Raw genomic sequence first — 23,623 nt, 5'->3', positions numbered from 1 at the left:
GTTGGAAACTCAGTGTTTCATACAAAGTCATCTCAAGACTATTTGTTATTTTCAAGCATATCAAATGACATGAGGGTATAAAAGGAGTGCTGCAACACCAAATAATCCAAATGCAGCAGTTAGAAAAAAAGAGTAGTGCACGTGGAGGATCGCACAGACCACGCTGATGTTTGCCTTGATGCTCTAGAAGCCCAAAATAAAAGTATTCTGGACCTAGCTAGAAGACCAAGAGAACTGAGGATGACAGACAAACCTGCGTATGATCAGCTTTCCAGAATCGGTGCCTGAATAGGAACTAAGAGGGATGTTCAAAACTGATTCCCAAGGCTTTGGCCTGGAACATGAGGTGCCGATGTTGCCAGTGGAACACACACCCCATATCGTGGTGAGACGTGAAGAGAATGGAAAACCTCTCTGAACCGTTTTCAGAATACTGAATAATGTTGACAAAGAATAGGTACTAAGGAAATACCAGCAGCATAAATCCTTGGGGTACAATGGATCACATATTTTATTGTTTCAGGACTACTCCATACAAGTACTACTACTACTACTTATCATTTCTATAGCGCTACAAGGCATATGCAGTGCTGTACACCATACACAAAAGACAGTCCCTACTCAAAGAGCTTACAATCTAGATAAGACAGGCAGACAGACAGAACAATTAAGGGTAAGGGAATAAAGAGGTGAGGAACAAAGACGGGACAGGTGAGCAGTGGTTAGGAGTCAAAAGCAGTGGTAAAGAGGTGGGCTTTAAGTTTAGACTTGAAAACGGCCAAAGAGAGGGCTAGACGTACAGGCTTGGGAAGTTTCTTCCAGGCGTGAGGTGCAGCAAGATAAAAGGAACGGAGTCTGGAATTAGCAGTAGAGGAGAAGGGGACAGATAAGAGAGATTTATCAACAGAACGGAGTACCTGAGGGGGGGCATAGGGAGAGACAAGAGTGGAGAGGTACTGGGGAGTGGCAGAGTGAATGCACTTATAGGTCAATAAGAGAAGTTTGAATTGAATGTGAAAATGGATAGGGAGCCAATGAAGTGACTTAAGGAGAGGGCTAATGTGAGCATAGCGACTTTGGCGGAAAATGAGTCGCGCAGCAGAGTTTTGGACTGATTGAAGAGGAGAGAGATGGCTAAGAGGGAGGCCGGTGAGAAGCAGGTTACAATAATCAAGACGAGAGGTGATAATAGTGTGGATAAGGGTTCTGGTAGAGTGCTCAGAGATGAAGGGACGGAATTTGCTGATGTTATAAGTACATAAGTACATAAGTAGTGCCATACTGGGAAAGACCAAAGGTCCATCTAGCCCAGCATCCTGTCACCGACAGTGGCCAATCCAGGTCAAGGGCACCTGGCACGTTCCCCAAACGTAAAAACATTCCAGACAAGTTATACCTAAATATGCGGAATTTTTCCAAGTCCATTTAATAGCGGTCTATGGACTTGTCCTTTAGGAATCTATCTAACCCCTTTTTAAACTCCGTCAAGCTAACCGCCCGTACCACGTTCTCCGGCAACGAATTCCAGAGTCTAATTACACGTTGGGTGAAGAAAAATTTTCTCCGATTCGTTTTAAATTTACCACACTGTAGCTTCAACTCATGCCCTCTAGTCCTAGTATTTTTGGATAGCGTGAACAGTCGCTTCACATCCACCCGATCCATTCCACTCATTATCTTATACACTTCTATCATATCTCCCCTCAGCCGTCTCTTCTCCAAGCTGAAAAGCCCTAGCCTTCTCAGCCTCTCTTCATAGGAAAGAAACGACAGGTTTTGGCAATCTGCTGAATGTGAGCAGAGAAGGAGAGAGAGGAGTCAAAGATGACCCCAAGGTTACAAGTAACAGCCAAAAGGCATACTGTGACCCTGTACTGTAGTGCATTGCACAAAAGAAGTGCTCTACTCTACCCTGCTAAACTGTGGTTTTTGTACCGAAATAAGCTGTACATCATTGAAGCTTCCAAAGAGATGAAATCCTTCTTGGATAAACTACCAGTAGCAGGGGCATTGCTTATGCAACCATCCCAGCTGAGTGAGGAGTGGGGGGAGACATGCTGCATTGGTGCTCTTTGGCGTTAATTTTGGAACAGGTACTTTAGTTGCTAACTGGGTTCAGTTCATGTACTCTCTCCACTGAAGCCTTGTCACTATGCCCCAGTGGGGTGAAAGAGCTTATTGCCCTCCCCGTGACAAGACTACAATAAATCACCTAGTCGAGGGCTGGACCTACTAGCCATTGGGATCGGTACCAATCTAAAATTGATTGGTATTTGTACAGAGCTATGCATCCGTTTGCTTTTCTGCTTATATCAGACTTCATTTACATCTTCCCTAAGTTTCAGACTTGATCAAGTGACACCAACTCTAATGATGATCATAATTAATCATTTTGGCTGATGCACGGGAGGGCCATATATGTAGATATATCTAGAATATTTGCGGTTACTGGATGCTTAAACTGCTGACTCTGGTCTAGCGTTCACCATCTACTATTGGCTACCGCTCTTTATATAGCACGTTTGTAAATTTTTAAAATTTTTATTTATTTATTTTATTTAAATATTTATGGTGTGAACAATCTACAGTCCTTGCCAGATTAGAATAGAAACACACACAACAAAAATAACAATATATATATATATATATATATATATATATTTGACATTATAAACATCCATTCTGTTTCTTTATTCAAGATTTGTTTGTTTTTACTATGGAGGATGTTCTCACATGTTTTAAATGTTTACTTTTTTCATTGGAATACTACTACTACTTATCATTTCTAAAGCGCTACTAGATGTACGCAGCGCTGTACACTTGAACATGAAGAGACAGTCCCTGCTCGACAGAGCTTACAATCTAATTAAGACAGACAAACAGGACAAACAAGAGATAAGGGAATATTAAAGTGAGGATGATAAAATAAAGGTTCTGAACAAGTGAATATGGGTTAGGAGTTAAAAGCTGCATCAAAAAGGTGGGCTTTTAGCTTAGATTTGAAGACTGCCAGAGATGGAGCTTGACGTACTAGCTCAGGAAGTCTATTCCAGGCATAAGGTGCAGCAAGATAAAAGGAACGGAGTCTGGAGTTAGCAGTGGAGGAGAAGGGTGTAGATAAGCGAGATTTACCCAGTGAACGGAGTTCCCTGGGAGGAATGTAGGGAGAGATCAGAGTGGAGACATACTGAGGAGCTGCAGAGTGAATGCACTTATAGGTCAATAAGAGGAGTTTGAACTGTATGCGGAAACGGATAGGAAGCCAGCGAAGTGACTTGAGGAGAGGGCTAATATGAGCATAATGACACTGGCGGAATATTAGTCGTGCAGCAGAATTTTGAACAGATTGAAGAGGAGAGAGATGGTTAAGTGGGAGACCTGTGAGAAGCAAGTTGCAATAGTCTAAGGGAGAGGTGATAAGAGTGTGGATGAGGGTTCTGGTAGTGTGCAAAGAAAGGAAAGGGCGAATTTTGCTGATATTATACAGAAAGAAACGACAGGTTTTAACAGTCTGCTGAATATGTGCAGAGAAGGAGAGGGAGGAGTCGAAGATGACCCCAAGGTTACGAGTCTATGAGACAGGAAGGATGAGAGTGTTATCCACAGAAATAGAGAATGGGGGAGGGGGGAGGAGAGGTTGGTTTAGGGGGAAAGATGAGAAGCTCAGTCTTGGTCATGTTTAGTTTCAGATTGCAGGTGGTGGGAGGGTTCGAGGGCTGTTCCCTACTGAAATGGGGTGTGTACAGATGGGGAGAGGAGGGGAGGGTATAGTGGGATGGGGAATGCGCAAGAGGAAAGCTGGAGGGAAGAGGAGGGGGAGCCAAAAGAGAGGAAAGGGAATTCAAAATTGTAAGGTTGGACTGAGTGATTGTGCGTGATGCATGGGGATGTGTGGGAACATGGGGGTCAGATATCTGATGGGGGAAGGGAGGTGCTATCTCTGATTTGATACAATCATATTGAAAGAATGGCAGATCCTAATTATCAGTTGTTGGGGGTCTGGTGGGATGGCTGGGATACTGCACCCTAATTCGGTTTGCATTTCTTTCCATGGAGTATCTATAATTGCTCATGAGTGAAGTCTAACTTTACACATTAACCCCCAGATTCTATAAAAGGTGGCCAAATATCTGCACCCAAATTTGGGTGCCATCCAGAGATGTGTGCGCAACCTGATTGATTTCTGAGCCAATTAACATTGATAATAGGATGCTAGCAATCAATTATTGTTGTTAATTGGCACACACATCTGGCTGCACACTGTTCTATAAGCCTGGACATCCAAATCCCATAGCATGCAACCCAAAAGAAAGCATGGCCATGGAAGGGGCATGGGTGGATCAGGGATGTTCTCAAAAGATGCACACAGTGTTATGGAATTCCAGGGATCTGCGCCCAACTTGTGCAACAGGATTTACACCATGTTCCAGCTGGTATAAATCCTTGCGCTCAAAGCTGGGCATGGGAATCCCTGCTGGGCGCTATTCTATAAAGGGCACACATCCTGGAGTGCTTTTTTTTACAATGTTAGAGTGCTGAGTTCTCCGGTGCCTAATTTTCAGAGCCATTTACTGAATCCAGTACTAAATGTGGCTGGAATCCACTTACCTGTTAAGCTTACCAACATTTTGACTTTCTTGAAGCAGCATCATACAGACGGAGTATTTTTGCAGGAAACACATCTTTCTGAAAGGGAGCATTTGAAGATATATGAAGGTCTTGGGTGGGAGAGGTTATTGCTTCCTTGTTTATTAGTAGGCAGAGAGGGATGGTATTCCTTATTAGGAAAAGTTTGGCCCTGGTCATACATAAGATTCTGAATGACACTGAGGGGCAATATGTGGTTGTGACTTAGGAATTGTGGGGGTAATAATTTTTATTTTGCAGTGTTTACGCTCTTAATGTTTATGACCATGGCTATTAGATTCCAGGAATCAGATGAAAGCTTGGCACTTCAACCAGGCTTTTTTTTTTTAATGTTTCAACATTTTTTATTGAATTAAACAGATACATACAGTGGTGGAAATAAGTATTTGATCCCTTGCTGATTTTGTAAGTTTGCCCACTGACAAAGACATGAGCAGCCCATAATTGAAGGGTAGGTTATTGGTAACAGTGAGAGATAGCACATCACAAATTAAATCCGGAAAATCACATTGTGGAAAGTATATGAATTTATTTGCATTCTGCAGAGGGAAATAAGTATTTAATCCCTCTGGCAAACAAGACCTAATACTTGGTGGCAAAACCCTTGTTGGCAAGCACAGCGGTCAGACGTCTTCTGTAGTTGATGATGAGGTTTGCACACATGTCAGGAGGAATTTTGGTCCACTCCTCTTTGCAGATCATCTCTAAATCATTAAGAGTTCTGGGCTGTCGCTTGGCAACTCGCAGCTTCAGCTCCCTCCATAAGTTTTCAATGGGATTAAGGTCTGGTGACTGGCTAGGCCACTCCATGACCCTAATGTGCTTCTTCCTGAGCCACTCCTTTGTTGCCTTGGCTGTATGTTTTGGGTCATTGTCGTGCTGGAAGACCCAGCCACGACCCATTTTTAAGGCCCTGGCGGAGGGAAGGAGGTTGTCACTCAGAATTGTACGGTACATGGCCCCATCCATTCTCCCATTGATGCGGTGAAGTAGTCCTGTGCCCTTAGCAGAGAAACACCCCCAAAACATAACATTTCCACCTCCATGCTTGACAGTGGGGACGGTGTTCTTTGGGTCATAGGCAGCATTTCTCTTCCTCCAAACACGGCGAGTTGAGTTCATGCCAAAGAGCTCAATTTTTGTCTCATCTGACCACAGCACCTTCTCCCAATCACTCTCGGCATCATCCAGGTGTTCACTGGCAAACTTCAGACGGGCCGTCACATGTGCCTTCCGGAGCAGGGGGACCTTGCGGGCACTGCAGGATTGCAATCCGTTATGTCGTAATGTGTTACCAATGGTTTTCGTGGTGACAGTGGTCCCAGCTGCCTTGAGATCATTGACAAGTTCCCCCCTTGTAGTTGTAGGCTGATTTCTAACCTTCCTCATGATCAAGGATACCCCACGAGGTGAGATTTTGCGTGGAGCCCCAGATCTTTGTCGATTGACAGTCATTTTGTACTTCTTCCATTTTCTTACTATGGCACCAACAGTTGTCTCCTTCTCGCCCAGCGTCTTACTGATGGTTTTGTAGCCCATTCCAGCCTTGTGCAGGTGTATGATCTTGTCCCTGACATCCTTAGACAGCTCCTTGCTCTTGGCCATTTTGTAGAGGTTAGAGTCTGACTGATTCACTGAGTCTGTGGACAGGTGTCTTTCATACAGGTGACCATTGCCGACAGCTGTCTGTCATGCAGGTAACGAGTTGATTTGGAGCATCTACCTGGTCTGTAGGGGCCAGATCTCTTACTGGTTGGTGGGGGATCAAATACTTATTTCCCTCTGCAGAATGCAAATAAATTCATATACTTTCCACAATGTGATTTTCCGGATTTAATTTGTGATGTGCTATCTCTCACTGTTACCAATAACCTACCCTTCAATTATGGGCTGCTCATGTCTTTGTCAGTGGGCAAACTTACAAAATCAGCAAGGGATCAAATACTTATTTCCACCACTGTATACATCTCGAAACTGGTGTTGACCACATTCTTGTCTCAAAGTTCCCATTTTACACAGTACCACCATCAATGTTTTAAGGTATTTTCTCCCCTCCCCCCTTTCCCTCCCTCCAAACCTCCCCTCCCTCAACTATTAGAGACTTCAAACATGTCTTATATATCAACAGTCCAACCCCCCCAAACCTCCTACCACCTCAGTATTCCATTAATAAAAAGTGACAACAATTACCTACTTCTCTTCCTACCCATCCTAGCCGTCTCCTCTCCCCCCCACCCTCCCACTATCTTACCCCACTGCAACGCTCATGGAAGTAGTAACTAACTTGTTAGTCTCACTCACACACTCAAGGAGTGACTCGGGCTACACGTACTTCAGCAGGACATGTTTATCCACTCCTGCCCTAGCTGAGTAACATTTAACCATCTCTGACCTCAAGTGCAATTTTCTTTAAATTAGTGACCTTATTTTCTAACTCTTCTTACACTCTTACCTATCTATATGTTCCATCTTTGCTTATACACTACACAGAGGGGCATAATCGAAAGGGACATCCTCGCAAAACGTCTCCATCCAGGGGCATGGAAACCCGTATTTTCGAAACAAGATGGATGTCCATCTTTCGTTTCGATAATACGGTCAGGAACGCCAAAATCCTGAAATTTAGTCGTCCTTAGAGATGGTCGTCCCTAGACTTAGTTGTTTCTGATTTTCAGCGAAAATGGAAACCAAGGACGTCCATCTCAGAAATGACAATGCAAGCCATTTGGTCATGGGAGGAGACAGCATTTGTAGTGCACTGGTCCCCCTGACATGCCAGGACACCAGCCGGGCACCCTAGGGGGCACTGCAGTGGACTTTATAAATTGCTCCCAGGAACATAGCTCTCTTATCTTGTGTGCTGAGCCCCCCAACTCCGACCCCCCAAAACCCACTACCCACAACTATACAACATTACCATAGCCCTTATGGGTGAAGGGGGGCACCTAGATGTGGGTACAATGGGTTTGTGGTGGGTTTTGGAGAGCTCGCTGTTTCCTCCAGAAACATAACAGGTGGGGGGGGGGATGGGCCTGGGTCCGCTGCCTGAAGTGCACTGCACCCACTAAAACTGCTCCAGGTACCTGCATACTGCTGTGATGGAGCTGAGTATGACATCTGAGGCTGGCATAGAGGCTGGCACAAAATATTTTTAAAGATGTTTTTGAGGGTGGGAGGGGGTTAGTGACCACTGGGGGAGTAAGGGGAGGCCATCCACGATTCTCTCCGGTGGTCATCTGGTGATTTTGGGCACCTTTTTGTGCCTTGGTCGTAAGAAAAACACGACCAGGTAAAGTCATCCAAGTGTTCGTCAGGGACGTCCATGTTACTTTCGATTATGGGTCAAGGACGTCCTAGTGTTAGGCACGCCCAAGTCCCACCTTTGCTATGCCTCTGACACGCCCCCTTGAGCTTTGGCCATCTCTGCGACGGAAAGCGGTTGGGGACGTCCAAAATTGGCTTTCGGTTATACCGATTTGGACGATCCTAGGAGAAGGACGTCCATCTTCTGATTTATGTTGAAAGATAGGCGTCCTCTTTCAAAAATGAGCCCAACAGTCAATTAAAATGTTAAATTACGTATTGTGTTGACATTGTAAGTTAGTATATTATGCCGTACTTTGTATTGTTATTTGAATATTTTTACTGCTGTAGTTGTCTATTGCTCATGTTTGATTTATTCTTACTGTACACCGCCTTGAATGAATGCCTTCAAAAAGGCAGTAAATAAATCCTAATAAATAAATAAGTATTATACTAAGGGGTGATGCTTGGTCAGTACAAAGGATACCAGATTATAATGGGAGGAGATTTTAATGTGACAGCTGATCCCGCTATTGACTGAAACCTGCTAGGTCATTCATGACTTCTCATTCTAATAAGAGGGTGAATTACATGCTGGAACAATTGCAAGTAATAAATGCTTGGTGAGCGTTATATCTCTTTCCACTCTCATGTGCATGAGGGATACGTTCATCTAGACTATTTTATTCTTTGAATCACTGTTCCCACAACTTGAGCAGACAAGTATAGAGTCAACTTTTCTATCTGACCATGATGCAGTGGGCATAAAATTTAGTATTTGGTATGACAGACAAGATTATATTTGGTGTCTGAACCCAACCATACATCAAACGGAATTTTTCATAGGAAAACATGACAAGAAATTATAATATCCCCATGTCTGAGGAAAATGCCAATTCTCTGGGAACAACCACACTATAGGAGCACTGTTCCATCTAAGCTGAGCGGGAGTTCTCTATCTGTATTGCTGCCAGTGGGGGGAGGGGGGTGCTTCAATATTATGTTTTCAAACACGTGAGACAGGCAGGTTCCCTGGAGTCCTGCAGAGCTTGTCTGTCCTTCACTATTGAAAAATGTGATAGTGAAACAGCACCTCCTACTGGCAGGGCTGTAGGTGGAGGACTCCTGCTCAGCTTAGAGGGAACCGTGTATGGGAGACAGTTAAAATGGTTCTTAGAGGGAAAATCATAGCTTACACTGCATTCCAATGGAAGCAGCGAGATCAAAGAATTTTAGACATGGCCACCACCTTGAAAACTGAGGTAGACATATACATGCATTGGATCATATAGGCCAATATCACTAATTAATCAGGACATTAAGATTCTAACTTCTATTTTAGCTACTCAGCTTATGTTGGGGTTTTTTTTTACCACGCTTAATTCATGCTGACCAGACAGGGTTTGTTCTTGGCTGCTATGCCTCAACCAATATAAGGCGAGCATTGTTAGCTTTGCACAATAGAAGTTTAGGCTGTGGTGGGGCAGTGCTGGTCAGCTTGGATCCCGAGAAGGCCAGTGTTCATTTTGAAGTAGTGGAATGACACGATTGTACCGGTTTGCTCCTGAAATGATTTTAACGGCCGTATTTTCATATCCCTTACACGAAAACCAGAGAAAAGGGCATTGCAGTGATCTAGATGTCCTAAGACTATTGTATGAAGTACCTTCTGGAGAGCAGTTTTGCCCAAAAAGGGGGATAGGATAGGATTTGACATTCCACCTTTCTGTGATTACAATAAAAGTGGTTTGTATATTATATACAGATACTTTTTTTGTTTTGTACCTGGGGCAATGGAGGGTTAAGTGACTTGCCCAGAGTCACAAGGCGCTGCAGTGAGAATTGAACCCAGTTCCCCTGGTTTACAGGTTGCCACACTAATCATTAGGCTACTCCTCCACTCAAAATGAAGGGGATGGGATTCTATTGAACAGATCTGTTTTTAGTTTTGAAAAGAATTTTTGTACTATGGCTGAAATACGTACTAGAAAATTTTAAGTTGATCATCAAGAACAACATCTAGGATCTTCAAGGAATGAACAGTATCAATATTTATGCCAGCAGTCATAAGAGAAGCAGGCAAAGAGAGTCCAGGTGACCTTGAAAATATAATACATTTGTTCTTATATGGCTTGAGTTTCATCATTTATTGCGACTGGCTTACTATGTACCTACTGAATTAGGACTTTTTGTTATTTGTCTAGTTGTTTTTAGACTACTGACCTCTGTGAGTTAACTACTGTCTATAGTTGTTTATGTTTTGTTGTTTTATTTATATGCATATTATGTATGTTTTATTGTTCTCCACCCTGGACAAGAGTGGATTTTAAATAATAAATCTAATCTAATCTTTTATGAACACAGCTAGTCTGCAGTGCTATAAAATGTAGTGGTCAATGAAGAAGTAATGAAAGGATTCCAATGATCTATGACATTACAATTATATATCATCTTCCCATGTAAATGAGGTTATTTCCAGAGATTGGATCATGATAAATAATGGTGCTAGAAAGATATTAATGTGAGTGGCAGTATTGATCCTTGAGGGACCCCACAAATACTTAAGTTGGATGTGGACTGGGCAGGAGTGGAGGACTAGCCTAGTGGTTAGTGCAGTGGACTTTGATCCTGGGGAGCTGAGTTTGATTCCCACTGTAGTGACTCTGGGCAAGTCACTTAACCCTCCATTGCCCCTGGTACAAAATATGAACCTGAATATATGTAAACTGCTTTGAATGTAGTTGCAAAAACCTCAGAAAGGCAGTATATCAAGTCCCATTTCCCTTTCCCTATCATTCCATGAGACTATATTCAACCTATCAGATAGATAGGAATAAAACCATGAAAGTGCTGTTCCTGACATACCTATTTCTTGAAGTCTAGTAAGTAAAATGGTATGATCAATTATATTGACGGCTGAGGAGAGGTCGAGAAACACAAGCACAACTGTCTTATCCTGATCTAAATGAGACAGTATAAATGTAGTGACACTCAAGTGTAGTCTCTGTAGACTGATCATTATGGAATCCCATTTGAGAAGGTGTAGGGAATTGGTGTCATCTAAGAATGTTGTAAGCTGATCTGCAATAATGCTCTCTGTTAATTTTGACAGGAAAGGTAGATTAGCAATAGGCTTGTATTTAGTAATATCAGTTGGGCTTTTCTTGCTGTCTTTCAGTCTTGGACTTATATTTGCTTTTTTCCATTCCTTTGGCATGATACCAACTTCCAGGGATGATATGACCATAATATGAGTATAAAGAAGAAAAAGTGATTCAAATTTCCTAATTAAAGTAGAAGGGATAGGATCAAGAGGGGCTGTAGCAAATATTAAAGAGTTTTAGAATTTTCTCAACATCCATTGTTGTTGGGATATTGAATTTAGTAAGGGGTGTGTTTGGCAGCAGATCACTAATTGGACATTTAAGAGAACAAGTATGTAAATCTGGTGAAGGCAGCAGAATTTAAAGAGTGGATGACAGTGATACAAAGGATCATTGCAAAGCTTCTATCTTTCTCTTAAAGTAACAGGCTAATTTCTGCAAATTCTATATATCGCGCCTTAATTGCTGTGCAGAAAATGAAGCATATTCTGTAACAATTTGCATAACTTGTTTAACTAGCTAATCATCACTGTTAATTGGATGTTAGCAAGCAATTATCAACACTAATTGGCATTAATTATGATTTACGTGCACAACTCGCTAAGCGTATTCTGTAACATGGTGTGCATAAATTCCAAGTCGCATAGTTGAAAGGGAGCATGGTTATGGACATGGTATGGGCTTTTCTAAAATCTATGCGCATTAATGTAGAATACAACTGCTCTGCTCCTAATATAGGCATCAGGATTTATGCCTAGTAAAACATGGCTTAAATGGACGCGTCCAAATTTGGTGACGTGGAGAGGCGATCGGCATATTCTATATAATTCATGAAAATTTAAGCCTATTCTATAAAATTTAGTCATACTTTACAGAATATGCCTAGGCATATTTATTTTTCTGCGTGGACGTGTCAGGCACCATATATAGAATCTGGCCCTTAATGTTTATTGTGAAATTGAAGTAAGGGATGTAACATTTCAGAGCTTAGCCAACTTTGGGAAAGAACATACTGGTAAGAGTAAGCTATGGTCTACTGGACAGGATGAAGAGACAGTGAAATGCTAACAGAAATTAGGAAGGTTAACAAACTGGTGATATAATAGGTGATTTCATTAACCCCAATATAGATTGAGTAAATGTCTCATCCAGGACATGCTAGGCAGGCAGGGCCGTGCCGATGCGGTAAGCGGGGTAAGCGCCGCAGGGGGGCGCCCACCTCTGGAGGGCGCCGCCGCGGTGCTTACTCTCGCCCCGCGAGGCCTTTAAATCTTTTTACCTGGTCGCAGCAGCGTCAGTGAAAGCGCTGCCGACGTCTCCCTTCCCTTGCACTCATTGGTTCTCTCAGTGTCCCGCCTTCTTCTGACGTCAGAAGAAGGCGGACACTGACGCGAAAGGAAGGTAAACGTCGGCAGCGCTCCGCTTTCACTGATGCTCATAGGCGCCCCGTATAAGAGGCTTGGGGAGGCTAAGCCTCCCCAGCCGTGACCTTTCCCGCCCATGCTGCATTGCCCCCCCCCCCCCAAACGTGGCCACTTTCCCTCCAGGCCCGAGGCCTGCTCATCCAGACCTGCCAAGTCCGGAGTCTCCCGCACTCACGAGTCTGGGCCGGCAAAGTGGGAAAGTCTCCTCTTCAGCGCGAGTCGCGCGATAAAACAAAAAAAGAAGCAAGAGCGGGGCCGTGGCAGCCTTCAAGCATGGGCTGTCTGCGCTGCAGCCGCTCCTCTCTCTGCCCCTGGAGGAGCAGGAAGGAAGTTGACATCGACTTCCTGCTCTGCTCCGGGGACAGAGAGGAGCGGCTGCAGTGCCGATAGCCCATGCTGAAAGCTGCTACGGTACAGCCCCGTGCTTGTTCCAGCAGCCAACTGTTGCTCCTGGGGGCTCCAAAACGGTTGAAGCTGCGTGTGGTGTCGGTCCTCCCAGCTGATTCCTGCACTTTGGGTGCATGTAACGCGTGCTACCTTTTTTTTTTTTTGTCTGGACTCGGGGTGCTGCTGCTGCTGAAGAGGAGAAGCAGCAGCAGTGGCCAACAAATTAATACCGGGTGGAAGGGGGAGCGAGAGGCACTAGGCAGGTATAATGGAGAGAGTGGGAAGATGGGGAGAGAAGGAGGGGACATGGAGAAGGGCTGGAGTCCTGGAGAAAGGGAGAAGCTGCTTAAAATGAGGAGAAAATGGGAGGGGGGGGGGTGAAAGAGGGAAGACACTGGAAGGGAGAGAGAAACTAACAGGAGGAGAAACATTGAAGGATGGGGAGAGAGAGGGGGGCATGATGAATGGAAAAGGGTAGAGAGAGAGACACTGGATGGAAAAGGGGATAGAGAGAGAGAGAGACACTGGATGGAAGGATTGGGAGAGAGGGGGGTAGATGTTGGATGGCAGGATCGGGAGAGGGGGTAGACGAATGGAAGGACATGGAGAGAAAGAGGGAAGAAGAAGACAGAAGGATGGGGAGATAAAGAGGGAAAACGGATGGAAGGATGAGGAGAGGGGGGATAGACGGGACGGGAGAGAAGAGAAATCACTGGACTGGACATGTAGGGGAGGGCAGGGGAGAGAGGAGAATTGCTAGATATGGAAGGATGGAGGGGTCAGGGGAGAGAGGAGATTTGCTAGATGGATGGATGGAAGAACCGGGGAGAAAGGAGATTTGCTAGATATGGATGGAGGACAGGGGAGGGAGGAGAGTTGCTGGACACGGATGGATGGATGAATGGAGGGGAGGGGAGGGGAGTGAGGAGAAATGCTGAATATGGATGGAGGGGAAACTGCTGAATTTAAGGACTGGATTGAAACGCTTTGAGGGCAGATGCTGCAACTGGAGGAAGGATAGGGACAGGGTGCCACAGATGGTAGACAGAACGCATAAGGACACAGGAGGATGGTGGACATGGTGAGTGAAAGAATATCAAATGGAAAGAAGACACCATAAAACAGACGACACTGGGACCAAAGCGAATAGAAAAACTAAATGCTCAGAAAACAAAGGTAGAAAAAAGTATTTTATTCAGAATGTATTAATTGGAATATGTCAGCTTTTGGAAATGTGCATCTGTGATATTTTGCACGTAAGTTTCAATTTCTCTAGTATTGCTGCATGCCAAGTCTGACTTCTTGAGGTAATTTTCCAATTCATAATTTTGCCTTCATATCTTTTGATTTCTAGTTCCTTTTGTCATATCTGTTGTCCTGTGTTTTTCATGTGTGATCAAGGTGCAGTATTCTGCTAGCGTGTACTATTTGCAGCCCTTTTGGTTTTGGTTTTTTCACTAGGTAGTGTATTGGTGTTTTAGAGCCTGGTGTAATTACAGTGCTGCTTTTCCACGCATAAGATTGTAGCTCGTCCTGTCCTTGGAATTAGTGCTGTTATGATTTGGTAAGTTTCTGAGTGTGTTTTTGCACAAGTTTGTGTATAGTGTTTTGCAGTGGAAAGATTGTGTGTTGGCCGTACTAAGGTGACATCAACACTTTAAATTCATTTTAGTTTGTCATAACATCAGACATAGTTTTATAATATTTTGGAGGATCTGATGTTGAATTGTTAAAGGTATTAATTGTGACTATTTTACTTTTATTTATTTTTCCTGTGTGTTGTCGGACAATTATGGATGTAAGCCCTGCCCCCTGGTACCACCCATAACCCCGCCCCCTTTAGCCTCCCCAAACAGTTGGGCCACCGACCGCCTATGCTGACGCTGCTGCGACCTCTTCGTTGCCGTCGCATCGTCCCACCCCCCACTTCACGCGATTTGCGAACCACGCTGCCGCTTAGCACTGCTTAAAAAAAAATTTACACGTCAGCAGGAACAGGCTGCTTCAGCCAATCCCAGGAGCCTTCCTTCAGCCCTCAGGGGCGGAACACGCTGAAGGAAGGCCCCTGGGATTGGCTGAAGCAGCCTGTTCCTGCTGACGTGTAATTTTTTTTTTTAAGCAGTGCTAAGAAGCGGTTCGCGAATCGCGTGAAGGGAGAAGACAATTTGCTGGAAATGGAAGGGAGGGGAGAGAGAGGAGGATTGCTGGCTATGGATGGAGGAGGGAAGGGCAGAGAGGGACAAGGATGGACATGGGGGCCCAGGGAGAGGACAATTTGCTGGAAATGGAGGGGAGGGGAGAGAGAGGAGGATTGATGGCTATGGATGGAGGAGGGAAGGGCAGAGAGGGACAAGGATGGACATGGGGGCCCAGGAAGAGGACAATTTGCTGGAAATGGAGGGGAGAGAGGAGGATTGCTGGCTATGGATGGAGGAGGGAAGGGCAGAGAGGGACAAGAATGGACATGGATGGGAGGGCAGGACCCAGGGAGAGAGGAGAAATGGATATAGAGCAAGAAATGAAGAAGAAAGGAGAAAAGTAAAGAAATAAATGGAAAGGAAGCCCTGGAAATGGAGTTAAGAGGACAGATAGCAGCAGACTCAGATACTGGCCAGCATGATCGGAAAAAGAAAGTCACCAGACAACAAAGGTAGAAAAAAATCATTTTATTTTCATTTTAGCGTTTGGAATATGTCTACGTTGAGAATTTACATCTGCTATCTTATTTTGCAATGTATAGCAATTTGTTTCTAAGAATATTGCTGACAATTCCTGTCAGTGTAGCAAGTGGTGAGCGATCATTTTCACCGGGGGGGGGGGGGGGGGGGGGGCTGATCATTTTCACCGGAGGGGGGGGGGGGGGCGCCAACTGATAGTCTGCAGGGGGGCGCCAGAGACCCTAGGCACGGCCCTGTAGGCAGGTGGTTTCTAGATTCCATAACTGATGGCTTCATGGAATAGAAGGTGAAGGAACTGACCATAGGGCAAACTAATTTAGATCAAATCCTTACTGGTACAGAGGGCCTTTACAAACGGTAATGGTATTGGAACTACTAAGCAATAGTGATCACAATCCCCCCAGATTCTATATATGGCGCCCAGATTTGGGCGTGCTTCCAAGATGCATGTGCAACTTAATTGGATAACTAGCTCTTTACAAGCTCTTAACCATAAATAATGGGGTGCTAACAGCCAATTGTTTTTTTTTAATTATGCTTTTAATTAAAAAAAAAAACAAGCAATAATAGTTGTACAGAAACAGAATTAAAAATATAAACAACAATTAAATACAGGAGAAACAATACAATCCTTTCATAGCTCCAATATTGGGATCCTGCAGAAATATCAGAGAGTAAAAATATAGGAGAAAAAACACTAGCAGAAAAAGACCAAAATTGCATGGCAAATTATACATCTGATAGATAACATTTCATATTCTAAACAGCAAGAACTAACACATCATATTCTAATCAGCAGATCTATCACCAATCTTCAAGGAAGACATTTTATTAATAATTTGTTTAAGCTGAACAGTCATAGAAAATATATCTCACATTTTGTGATTTAACTAAACATTTTACAGGAAAACAAAGAAAAAAACCTCCGCTATTCTGTACCACGCGTTGGCATAATTCTAGAAAAAATTTACGTTGCTGCTGAGTCTCTTTACCAACATCAGGAACCCACCACAGTCTATGTCTCTTAAATAAAGGATTTCTATACTTGGAAACACAAACGAAGAATTAAAGTTTTATAAGATTCAAACATGAACAATACCAGAAGAATTACTTCTGTGTCCACAATATCTTGTGATGTTTCTAGGACCTCTGAGATATTCAAACTATCAGGGGAAACCCCTCCTTCTTCACTATTGATGTGAGCCCCTAGGTAGTCGCCTACACTGTGATTTCTCTGCACAACTAATTCACAGTCTCCACAGCCTGCCAGCTAGACCACCTCTACTATAAGCTCTCAGCTACAGCCTCTCCTGCCGCTTTATCCAGGTCGTGAGGCAGCCCACTGTAAGCTCTTCACTGCTTGCAGTCTACACTGCTCCTCCAAGGCTTACATTTCTTTTGGTTTCCCAGAGACATGTGCAGATAATACTCAGACAATTAATACAGTAATCAGACAACTTAACTTTTATTTGCATCCTGTAGATTGATGTCGCCTCTCTAAGTGACCAAATTTGGTCGCGTCCATTTAAGCTAGCTAACCTTACAGAATTAAGGTGAGCACAGTTGTCAGGAACACAGCAAAATCCAAAATCTTTCCCACTTGTTTTCGGAGCTCGGCCTAGCTGCAGAGCTTTTTTGCATGAAAATGGTCAGCAGTCCCAGCAAAGACATGTTATTGCAATAATTGAGAAGGCCGAGAGCCAGGGAAAAGGGGCACCAGAAAAGACAAAGGCACTCAAGGATATACCTCATCTCTGACCAATAGGGAAATCACTGACCATGTAGGAAAAAACTGCTTTCAGACTGAGGCCCCTCTTTTTATCAGATGGGAAGGAATGTGAGGAATCTGGCTTTTACTCAGTTCAAATTTTAACAAAAAGTATGCACTTTTTTATTATACTAATGTTAGCTAAAATAACATAATACACAGGAATATGTCATGCCTACTTTCACATAAATTGATATTTTTCACTTCCCATCAACTATTTCTAGCTTGACTCATTACCTCAGATGGCTGCCTTTTCTTGTACGGGAGGTCATAGATCTTATTCAACAGAGGCAAGGGCTCATTGGGCAGTTTCAATATATCCTTCAAGTAGGTCTTTAAAAAGTTCTTTAGCTGATAACAGCTGAGTTCTAGGAAAATTCAAGAAACTCAAGTTGCAGGCACATAAAGAATTTTCCACATATTCCATCTTATCCTGTAAGTCCAATGAGGATCGCATCAACCTAACTTGCCCTGTCTTTAAATCTTTTATTTCTCCCTTCAAACTGGAAATTCCTCCTTGGCTCTCCTCATCCACAGCTTCTAACTGTGTTATTCATTGAGTAACACTGTCCACTTCCTTCTCTATAGCATTCATTCGGATACTCACAGTTTTTGTAAGAGTTGTAATAGCTTGCCAAATAGAAGCTATTGTGATTTCTGCTGGAACATTCACCACCACGTCTAGTTCTCGATCTCACCCACTAGAACCCACAGGGTAACCAACTTCCCCTTGGGCTTCGGTGGTTCCATGCACATTGCTCCAACCCTCTGCTTAGTATTTTCCCGACCGGGAGAGGCTGCCCCCGACAATGACGTTCCAACATCCTTTCAGTAAGCTTCCGCACCTGAAGGCACCACAACAACTTGCACAGTGGGAGGAGTTCACGTTGTCTGTGAGCTGCATGCTAATGGCTGTGGGGGTGTACAGTCCGGTGGGTTGAGTGACATACCCTCTCCCCAAGCAGCGACTGGTCTCTATGCCCTCTCGAGGCAAAGGGAATAAGTCTGGAACTCTCCTGCTGCACCACTCCATACCGAAGCATGGCGATCTGGACTGAAGAAGGGGCATTAGGTAAGGAAAACCTTACCTTCCCCTTCTCTTAGGCATTATAGATAACAACCAATTGTTGATGTTAATTGGCACGGATTAGGATTTGTGCATGCATCTGGCTGCTCGCTCGGCACCTACATCCCATAGCACATATTTCAAAAGGGGGCATGGCCATGTCAGGGGTGTTCCACAAGATTGCAGCCATTTTTACTGAATAATGGGTCAATGCACCCAAATCAGGCTCCAGCATTTACACTAGGTGTCATCAGGCATAAGTCTGGCACCCAAAATTATAATTTGGGAATTGGCAGGAGCCCTTTATAGAATCACACTTAGTGCTAATCTTTTCCAGTGCCCATTTTTGATCACCATTTATTGAATCTGGCCCAATGTGATTAAATTTGTCATCACTGGAAGGAAGATGCTGAAAATAAAACTAAAGTAGCAGAACATAATTTTGAAAAGGGAGACTATGATAAAAGAAGCAGTTGCCAGGATCAAAGGCATGCATGAGGCATGGGCTTATTTTAAGACTATCTTGGAAGCCCAGATCAAACTATGCCCCCCTTTTACAAAGCCACACAGTGGTTGCATATGATACGATTGTATTTTTTGATGATAGTTTCTAAATAAAATAAGATAAGGAAAAAATATCATGTCATGCCCATCAATTATGTCATTTTTGAGAAATTCATAATTTAACGTTTCAACATGGCGGTCATTTTAGAAGCCTTATTTGTGTTTTGGAAGTGCATAACACAAGATTTAGAAAGCCAGTATATACACATCCAAAATATGAATACATGCATATGAAAAAGGGGCATAGTCTGGGTATGTTTCAGGCTAGACTAGATTGTGACAATGATACTCAGGCATTCCTCATTTCAGAAGGGGAAGTGCATGTATATGTCCGCTGACATCACCATCAGGGTCTACTTGGAATGTCTAGGTTAGAGAAAGTTGCTCATTTTGTGCAGTGTTGCACTAGAAGGATTAGGGGTAGTTGACCCCTTAATTCCCCATGTTTGTTATCCCCCTCGAAAGTGATACTGGCAGAGGATGTCTGTAACTGCTTTGGAAAACATAGACATGAATGTTTCTAAAATGGCAGACATGCACATATATGTTCCAGCACATACACACGCATGTGCTGAAATACCAACATACACGTGCATTCCAGCACATACACATTTATGTTGCTGTGTTGACCCTGTTAATAGTTTAGATATTGATGCTTGTAAAATGGATACTCTAGCTGCATGTAACCAGCGTATTCCTGGATGTAGTTTGAAACAGGCTCTATATCAGCAGATCATATTCTAAAATACTGAAAAACTTGACGTGGAGGGGCATAATCGAACGCGAACGCCCATCTCCATGGGCGTCTATCTCAGAGAACGGGTACGTGAAGGGGCGGGACAGACCGTATTTTCGAAAAAGATGGGCGTCCATCTTTTTTTTCAATAATACGGTTTGTGCTGGGCAAATGCATCGGATTTGTGCGGATTTGAGCTGGGCGGTTTCGTTTTTCAGCAATAATGGAAACCGAAGGCGCCCAGCTCAAAAACGAACAAATACAAGGCATTTGGTCGTGGGAGGGGCCAGAATTCGTAGTGCACTGGTCCCCCTCATATGCCAGGACACCTACCGGGCACCCTGGGGGCACTTGTAACAATTTAAAAAAAAAAGGTAAAATACCTCCCAAGTCCATAGCTCCCTTCCCTTGGGTGCTGAGCCCCCCAAATCCCCACCAAAACCCACTACCCACAACTCTAAACCATTACCATAGCACTTATGGCTGAAGGGGGGCACCTAGATGTGGGTACCATGGGTTTTGGGGGTGGTTTGGAAGGCTCCCATTTAGCAGCACAAGTGTAACAGGTAGGAGGAGGATGGGCCTGGGTCCACCTGGCTGAAGTCCACTGCACCCACTAACAACTGCTCCAGGGACCTGCATACTGCTGTCATGGAGCTGGGTATGGCATTTGAGGCTGGCATACAGGCTGGCAAAAAAAGTTGTTAAAGTTGTTTTTTTTTTGTGGGAGGGGGTTAGTGACCACTGGGGGAGTCAGGAATGGTCATCTCCGATTCCCTCCGGTGGTGATCTGGTCATTTAGGGCACTTTTTTGAGACTTGCTCATGAAAAAAACGGTCCCAAAAAAGTGACCTAAATTTTTGCTAAAAACTTCCATTTTTTTTCAATTATCGGCCGAAGGCGCCCATCTCTCCTCGGCCGATAACCACGCCCCAGTCCCACCGTCACCACGCTTCCAACACGCCCCCGTCAACTTTGTCCGTTCTCGCGACAGATTGCAGTTGGAGGCGCCCAAAATCGGCTTTCGATTATACCGATTTGGGTGCCCACAGGAGAAAGGCGCCCATCTCCCGATTTGGGTCGGAATATGGGCGCCTTTCTCTTTCGAAAATGAGCTGGATAGTGTCACAATTTTGATTTGTACATCCTTTCTAAAATGCAGCTCTACATTAGTGCATTTCTAGGTGATAAAGCAAGACTTTAAACTTATTTTTAACAGCATACTTTTATTCCCTCACAGATATTGCCAATGGTTCAAGTGCAGGGGGATATCGGCCTCCTCCTAGAACAAAGGAAGTAGTCATCAATGGACAGACAGTGAAACTTAAATACTGTTTCACCTGCAAAATTTTCCGCCCACCTCGTGCCTCTCATTGCAGCCTTTGTGATAACTGTGTAGGTAAGCAGAAGTGAAACAAATTTACCGTGTACATCATAAGAAAATGTGTCAGAACTGATATCTGAAAAGTTTATTTTGAGAAGGCCGATATAGGTTTGGGTGATATTTACCTTGGTTCACATTTGGTTTTTCATACAAATCTGGCAATTCGCTAATTTTTGTCTTGTGTAATAGCGACATGCATGCGGCACTGCTCAACAAAAGTGTAGATGTGTTCAGTGGTGTGCTGGAGCCGGTTGTTAATTTTTTAAAGATCTTGTGAGCCGGTTGTTCAGTACAGCGAGCCGGCTCCGGTAAACGAGGTAAGCATGGCAAGAGGGCACCACAAGCCATGTTTACCCTGTTTACCTCACCTCCCACCACTGCCCTCGTTTGCCTGCACTGCCCTGGGGGGGGGGGGTTAAATCGTTTTTATTACCTCCGTCGAAGCGGCCACGTCATTGAAAGTCCTGCCCGTCTCTAGCCTTCCCTTCGTGAGTTCATTCCCTCAGAGTCCCGCCTTCTGACGTCATTTCCTGTTTCCATGAGGGCGAGACTCTGAGGGAACAAACTCGAAGGGAAGGCTAGAGACGGGCAGGGCTTTCAATGACGCGGCCGCTTTGATGGAGGTAATCAGGGGAGAGAGGAGAATCGCTGGGTTGGATGGCTGGAGGGGGGGCAGGGGAGAGAAGAGAATCGCTGGGTATGGATGGATAGAGGGGGCAGGGGAGAGAAGAGAATCGCGGGTCTGGATAGCTGGAGGAGGGGCAGGGGAGAGAAGAGAATCACTGGGTCTGGATGGCTGGAAGGGGAGCAGGGGAGAGAACAGAATCGCTGGGTATGGATGGCTGGAGGGGGGCAGGGGAGAGAACAGAATCGCTGGGTATGGATGGATAGAGGGGGCAGGGGAGAGAAGAGAATCGTTGGGTATGGATGGATAGAGGGGGCAGGGGAGAGAAGAGAATTGCTGGGTGTGGATGGATGGAGGGGGGCAGGGGAGAGGAGGGTTGCTGGACATGGGTGGATGGAGGGGAGGGCGGGGGAGAGGAGAGTCGCTGGACATGAGTGGATGGAGGGGAGGGCAGGGGGAGAGGAGGATTGCTGGACATGAGTGGATGGAGGGGAGGGCAGGGGGGAGAGGAGGATTGCTGGACATGGGTGGATGGAGGGGAGGGCAGGAGGGAGAGGAGGGTTGCAGGATATGGGTGGATGGGAGGGGAGGGCAGGAGAGAGGAGGGTTTCTGGACATGGATGGAGGAGAGGGAAGGGAGAGAGAAGAAATGCTGGACATGGATGGAGGGGAGGGAAGAGTGAGGAAGGATATGAGATGAGGGAAAAGGAAGAGAGGAGAAAAACTGCACATGGATGAAGAAAATAGGCAGAAGCTGGATCCACTGGACAGTCAAGTCTGCGGAGGACCCAGCTTTTACTTACGGATGTAGGACAAGAAGTGAAGAAGAAAGGCGGAAAATAAAGAAATAAATGGAAAGGAAGCCCTGGAAACGGAATTAAGAGGACAGATAGCAGCAGAATCGGATACTGGGCCAGCATGATCAAAAAAACAAAGTCACCAGACAACAAAGGTAGAAAAAAATCATTTTATTTTCATTATAGTGTTTGGAATATGCCCATTTTGAGAATCATGTGCTCAACATTAAAAGTTTATATTTATTTACTTATTTATGGCATTTTATCCCACATTAAACATGAATTAGATTGGAACCTGGGATCATTTAATGTTTTTTTTCCTGGAGTAATGCATTGCCCCCCCCCCCCAGGCTCTCTCCCTGGCTATAGCCAGCTCTGCAATTTGTGTGGGGGGGGGGGGGGGCGCAGAGGTGGACCGGGGAGAGAGCCTGTTGTTAAACATTTATCAGCACACCACTGGATGTGTTGCTTGAAAGGTATAGCAATGGGCTCATTTTCTATAACTGTATGAGTAAGAAAACTAGCAGAGTAATGTTACCTGATTACCTAAAGAAAGACATTCAACCAAACCTAGGGCCCCTTTTACCAAGCTGCGGCTAAAGAGGGTCTGTGCTGGCGTCGGCGTGTGTTTTTCATACACCGAGGCCCCCTTCTACCGCAGCAGGTAAAAGGGAAGTCTCTCTTTCCTGCAGGAAATGGCCGTGTGGCAAGTAAAACACTTGCCGTGCAGTCATTTCTGGGGGAAGCCCATACCGCCACGGGCTCCCACGCTAACCCAGTGGTAACCAGGCAGCACATGGCACTACCCGATTACCGCCGGGTACACTATTTTTGTAGCGCCGGATATGATGGCTTGCTAGGGATGGGAAGTACTGCCGGGCTGCTGTGGTAGCCCGGCGGTTCTTCCTGTTTAGCGAGCGGTAAGCCCGCGTTGGGCTTACTGCCATTTAGTAAAAGGGGCCCCTAGCTAGGTTGGTTAGCCTGGCTAGGTGTAACTTGCTGTTTTTCCACTAAGAGTTAGGAGGTAGTTACTAAACTGCATTAAAGGAATGATGCAGAATTTTTTCTACTTAAAGTGCATTAAAAGAAAAAATCCTGTGTTATTTGCCCTTAAAGAATGTTAGTTTACCACATCGCATA

At 44.6% G+C, this 23,623-nt stretch overlaps 1 protein-coding gene across 1 annotated transcript in view; it reads left to right on the top strand.

Moving 5' to 3' along the window:
* Window positions 1–23,623, top strand: part of ZDHHC14 (zinc finger DHHC-type containing 14) — a 406,180-nt gene that overhangs the window by 193,814 nt on the left and 188,743 nt on the right. The window contains exon 3 of the mRNA XM_030198384.1: window positions 20,918–21,076. Coding sequence (XP_030054244.1) covers window positions 20,918–21,076 — 159 coding nt within the window. The remainder of the gene's footprint in view (window positions 1–20,917; window positions 21,077–23,623) is intronic.

The sequence above is a fragment of the Microcaecilia unicolor genome, chromosome 3 (assembly GCF_901765095.1).
Source record: "Microcaecilia unicolor chromosome 3, aMicUni1.1, whole genome shotgun sequence".
Lineage (NCBI taxonomy): Eukaryota > Metazoa > Chordata > Amphibia > Gymnophiona > Siphonopidae > Microcaecilia > Microcaecilia unicolor.
This window is presented reverse-complemented; position numbering and strand designations above follow the sequence as displayed.